This window comes from Balaenoptera ricei, chromosome 16, assembly GCF_028023285.1.
Source record: "Balaenoptera ricei isolate mBalRic1 chromosome 16, mBalRic1.hap2, whole genome shotgun sequence".
NCBI lineage: Eukaryota > Metazoa > Chordata > Mammalia > Artiodactyla > Balaenopteridae > Balaenoptera > Balaenoptera ricei.
Window position 1 is genome coordinate 27,366,586 of NC_082654.1, and position 5,689 is coordinate 27,372,274.

A 5,689-nucleotide genomic window follows, 5' to 3' on the forward strand; every position below is an offset into this window, starting at 1 on the left:
CTAGAGAAAATGGAGGCAGGAACCGCCCTCAAAGTCTTGGTTGTTGAAGTGAGCAAGGACGTTAACATTAGTCCCAAGTTGATGCTTCTGTGATGTTACTTACTCTATTTGCGGTCTCACAGACGCAACAGGTCTGAGGCTCCTGAACGAGACTGGGCTGATGGAGCCCGGGACCGGGGGCGCCTCGCGAGCGTCTCCTTTAATAGGCGGGGCCGGAACCCCCGCGAGTCCCCGGCTTTGTACGTGTCGGGGGCGGAGCCGCAGACGGCCCTTGCAGCATGGCCGCCGGCGCTGCCGCCGCCTTGGCTTTTCTGAGTCAGGAGAGCCGAGCCCGGGCCGGGGGGATCGGCGGTCTGCGAGTCCCTACCCCGGTCACTATGGACAGTTTTTTCTTCGGTATTGAGGAAAGGAGGAGCTGAGGGTGGTGCGGGGGCAGAGGCAGGGCTGAGGAACAGGAAGGCAGATGGGTGCAGGACGTGGGTGGGGGCGGAGGGGGCCTCGCACGCGGCAGTTGGAGCGGAAGGGGGTAGCCAGGCTCCTACCCTAGTCGTGCTGGGCGAGGTCCGGGCCGAGCGCTCCAGGTTTTCCTGAGGAGCGGGCGTGTGAATGGCCGGTCAGTCCATGGCTGCACGTGAACGGGATTCGGAGAAACGCCCCCGCACACTCACCCTGTTCTCTCTTCCAGGCTGTGAGCTCTCAGGCCACACCCGCTCTTTCACCTTCAAGGTAGAGGAAGAGGATGATGCGGAGCACGTGCTGGCTTTGACCATGGTAAGGGGCGGGTAAGGGGGGTGGCGGGGAATAGGTTGACCTGAGCGGGCCTCTACCCGCGTGTCTCTTCCCCTCCCCCGCTTTACTGGGCGTCACCTCCTCTGCTCAACCCCCACATGGGGTCCCCTGGCCAGGTGATCCAGGGACCCCTGAGGCTGGGCAAGTCGTAGGGTAGATGCCTCCGTTTGTGGTGTCCACCCTCACTGGGGAGACTCCGAGGCCCTGTGTACCCTTCCCAGCTCTGCCTCACCGAGGGGGCCAAAGATGAGTGTAATGTGGTAGAAGTCGTGGCCCGGAATCATGACCACCAGGAGATCGCAGTCCCTGTGGCCAACCTCAAGTTGTCCTGCCAACCCATGGTGAGTTCCCTGGCCATACCTTGGGGGATTGGGAGGTAGGAATTGAGGACTTCAGGATTTCTCACAAGATGGGGTGGGCCAGGCCTTCATCCTTGTCTTCCTCCCAGCTCAGTTTGGATGACTTCCAGCTCCAACCACCTGTAACCTTCCGCCTGAAGTCAGGTTCTGGCCCTGTGCGGATCACTGGGCGGCACCAGATTGGTGAGAGTCTTCTCCTTTGCCTCCAGTAGACTCTCCATCAGGACTCCTACCCCACCCCAGCCTTATCTCCCAATGCGGTTCCCATACAGACCCTGTATGCTGTGCCCTCCACTTACTGTCCTACTCAAGCCGTTCTTCATGGAACCTGTCCCAGCGTCTCCAGCTCCAGTGATGTGGACTCCTTTGCCTCTTTGTTATCTAGTTTAGTATCTGAGGTTTTTCCCACCTAGACCATAAGTTCTGGGAGGTCAGGGTCCCTACAAGCCTAGAGCCACAGGGCATGAATAAATGACCTGTAGTATGAAGGGGGTGTGGCTTTAACTTCTCTTCCTCCCTTCACTGCTTGTGTGTCTACCAGTTACTATAAGCAATGATGTTTCTGAGGAAGAGAGCGAAGAAGAGGGCAGTGAGGAGGAGGAAGCTGAGTTGTGCCCCATCCTGCCTGCCAAGAAGCAGGGGGGCAGGTTCTAACCCTCCCTGGTGAGTTGGGTGGGACGCATGCCCAGCAGGGCCTGGGAGGGGACAGGAGGAGCAGATTTGGACCTAGATGCTGACCCCTTGTTTGCTCTCTTCAGGTCAGCTAGCTGCCTGCCACATGCACATGCACCAGGTTCCTGTACAAGTTTCAAGAATTTTGTGTCTTCTCCATTGAAGAGGATGGGTAGTGGTGGGGTGGGGTGGGTGGGGTTTGGTCTGGTGCTAGGAGAGAGGGAGTCCCAGTCTCCATAGTGCCCTGGTGTTCTAATCCTGTACCACACCCGGAGCTTCCCTTTTCTTCAGGAGTGGGAGGAACTCTGAACTTCCATCCTGACCCTCTCTCCCCACTTGCTTATGAGGTTGGAGGTCAGCATCTGATGCTCAGGACTACACATTTTTAACATTTTTTTACATTTTTGGATAAAGGTTGAAATAAAGTGGTGTGGAGTTTTTTCTGCAACTCATTTGTGTGGCTTCTTTCCCTGCTGGGGTGGCATTCCCCTAGGGACCACCAGGTGGCACTGTGGCAGCACAAAGGGTGGCCCTGGGCCTGGGGGAGGGTGAGGAAATGTGGGATCCTGCTCTTCCCAGGGCCCTGGGACTAGCCCAGGCCTGGGCCCCAAATGCCTTCCTAGAAGAGGACCTCCCAACACCAAGCCCGTTCCCAGTCCCTAAAGGTGGGGGAGGGCCATCCCAGGAGGTTATCAGCATCAAAACAAGGGGTCTGGGCCTCTGTCAGCACTCAGGCTGATGGGCAGGGGGACAGATAAGGGGGCTTAAGCAGCACGAGGAATGTGCATCCCTAGCCCCATGAGGGGGCTCAAGCCCTGAGAGGGCCTGAGAGGGGTAGGGTAGAGGCCAGTCTTTGCTCCTCCTTCCAGGCATGCAGGCCATCTCTGAGACAGCCTGGGCCCTTAGAAACCTGATTCCAGGGGCCAGATGGAGGGGGCTGGCCAGATTGGGTGACAGGGAAACCAGAATCTGGGTGGCCTGGCATATGGGGGTAGAGAGGAGCCCCTGGGATTCAGCCTCCTGGGCTAAGGGGTTCCTGCCCCCCAGCCCTCTGCCTGGTCTGTGGGGGGCGGGGGCAGTCTCTGGTGCCTGAAATAAGGTGGTTCTAGGGCTTGGCTGCTGCTGTGCCAGGAAGAGAAAGGGATGTACCTGGTGTGAGCATGAGTGTGTATATGACCAAGTCTGAGGTCAGCAGTTCAGCAGCTGTGTCGATTGGGGGGTGGGAGGGGTGGTCTCGGTGCCCCATAAACAAACAAACAAACAAACAAAGGGTTACCTCATGAGACAGCCTGGGGCCAGACATGCTGAGGAGGGACAGAGAACAGTGCCTGGTGGGGCTGGGCCCACTCCCTTCCACACCGGCCCCTGGGCAAAGCAGTGAACAAGTGGGAGGGGTCCCTAGATAACCCGAAGAGGCTGGTATTGGGGCAGGGGTGGTAAACTTTGGAGAGTGTTTCCCACAACACTGAAAAGCACTCCCTCCTCAACACATCCCTGGAGGAGTTTCCCTTCTCCCTGTGGTGAGGACCAAACAGGTCCGATTTTTAACCTGCCTTTTTCCTCAAGTTGAGGATAAAGGAAGATGATCCCTCTCTGTGTTGCGGTGATCAGGGTCGCAGGCCCCTTTCTCTTCTCCAGGACTTTCCTGAAGTGCTTCCACCAGGAACCGGGGTGGAGGGGGCAGCCAGAATAGAACCATTCACCTACTCGCGGCACGGCGTCAGGAGGTAGAGGGGAAGGTGGAGCTGGCGCCCTCTGGTGGGCGAGGTTGAAACCGCTTGTGGCCGTGCGGCTTCCCGCGCCGCCTCTCTAGGGGCTCTTAGGGGTACGCCGCGGTGCAGGGTCCTACGTGCCCCGTCAGTGGTCTGGGCGACTAAGGCCGACTTCATTCGTTCGTTCGTTCATTCACTCATTGGAAGGGCTCCTGTTAGAACCCTTCCCTTCCTCCTCTCCTCTATAGCCTCCAAAGTCCTTGGCACGTGCATGGTTGAAGGCGCAGTAGCCTGGCTGAGTGCAGCGAAGAGTCATCCCTCTTGGGAAGCCTCCCCAGCAGACATATCTACCCCCTGTGCGTGGCCCCGCCCAAATATTTACCCCCCGCGACGCGGCTGATCGCTCATTGTACGCCTTTGCTGGTTTCTTGGTGGGTCTTTCCCGCGGCCCCGGCCGGCGCCGAGCGCTCTCCTGCCCGCGGTGGGGGCCCAATCCACATCTGCTTCGTCCAGGAGTTTCCCGGCCCGACGGGGCGCCCGGCGGACAGAGCTGGGAATTGTTTTTTCTCCTTCCCCGCTCCCGCCTCTCCTCGATCCCCCTTTCTGCCCTCTCAGCGCACAGTAGGAGAGTTGCCAATTCACTTTGGCCCCTGAGAGCTGAGGGATGAAGGCTTACGCCGGGGTTTGCAGACTCTTGGAGGAGGGGCAGGACTGTATTTGGGGGGTGAAGTGGGACGACTCCCAGACCCGGGCCTAAAGTGCTTAACACAGTCTCCGCGATTTACATTTGAACGGTCGGCGGAGGGTCTGCGGCGCTTTGAACGCCGGGCGCAGGAGGCGCGCGTTTGAGCGAGCGGCGGTCCAGGCGGCCCCGGCCGGTTGGTGTGGATTTGAGGGGCCCGGGGTTGTGCTGGGGGGGCGACCGATGCACTTGGAAAGAGGCTGAAGGTGTGTGTTTAGAGGGGCTATTTGTGTTGGCGAGAGGTGTGTGTTTGTGTTTGCAGGAGGCGATGGACACTGTGTGTGTGTGTTTGTGTGTGTGTGTGTGTATTTGTGTTTGCGGAGTGTGGAGGCGGCCGGGAAAGGTGGCCGGCTGTCACTCAGCGATCAGGTTGACAGGCGCTCCCTCATCAGGGCCAGGGAGCTCTGATTGCAGATTCGAGGAAACAAAATAGCAATTGTAATTACGGGGCTTTGATAAGATAAAGGAAGGAGCGAGCTGGCCGGGAGGCGAGTAAGAGAGCAAGGGAGGAGAGAGCGGTCTGCTGGGGCCCCGATGGAATATTTGCATCTGTCACTCACGGGGGTGTGCCCTGGCAGTACCCGGCGCCTGATGCGGAGGTGTCCCTATTGCCGCCCCCCTCCTTCTAGAGACAGGGACTTTTGGAGAGATGAGAAGAATCCCCCCGAAATCGACGAAGGTCCAGTTGGGGGAAATTCTCCAAATATAAAGGAATTCTGGTCTGTACAGGCCCCTTGGTGGAGGTTAAGGTGTAGGACTCAAACCCTGACCTCCACACTTTTAGGCCCTGGATTTCTCACCTCTGGGGGAGAGGGAGGAGGGTGGATTAAGATCATTGAGGTTCAGCCCAGCTCCTTCAAAACCTTCTGGGGGCTCCAAACCAGGGTTGGTGGAGACAGCTTGGACTGTCTCCACCCCAGTCCGGGGAAGGACAGGTGCCCAGAGTGACTCAGGTTGTGACTCCAGGACTATGCACACTAAGGATGGGCTGGATGCCCTGACCCCTGTCTGGGTCCTGCTCCCCGCTGTTCTCATCAGTCTATTTTCAGAGGGCTGTGTCCCTGGTGAGGAGAAGGCCCTTCTCATGCTCTGCTCCCCATCTCTCCACTCATTGTTTAATGCATACAAATAAACATTTTCAAGGGCCTACTATGTGCAGGGCATGAGGTTAAGATGGTGAACATCTTGCCTGCTTGAAGCGGTGCAGCTGGGGAGTTAGACACCCAACAAGTGGCTGGCAACCTCTAAGACAGAGGAGCTCAAATGAAGGAAATGTGCTGGTCTGGGCTGTGGGCACTGGAGCAGCCCACCTCACCTGTCTTCCCCCAGTGGGCCCACCTCCCAGTGGGGTTGAGAGATGATGGTGCAAACCCAGCCCTTAGCAAATACAAGTGCTCAGTAAATGGTGGTGCTTA

The 5,689-nt window shown here is 58.1% G+C and overlaps 1 protein-coding gene across 1 annotated transcript; it reads left to right on the top strand.

Annotated features, from left to right (window-relative positions):
- Positions 1–263: 263 nt before the first annotated feature.
- On the top strand, positions 264–2,268 carry NPM3 (nucleophosmin/nucleoplasmin 3). Its single transcript, XM_059899694.1, has 6 exons — positions 264–396; positions 686–771; positions 1,011–1,130; positions 1,238–1,331; positions 1,690–1,811; positions 1,907–2,268. The coding sequence occupies exons 1-5, from the start codon at positions 279–281 to the stop codon at positions 1,800–1,802; spliced, it is 531 nt and encodes a 176-aa protein (XP_059755677.1). The 5' UTR covers positions 264–278; the 3' UTR covers positions 1,803–1,811; positions 1,907–2,268.
- The last annotated feature ends 3,421 nt before the right edge of the window (positions 2,269–5,689 follow it).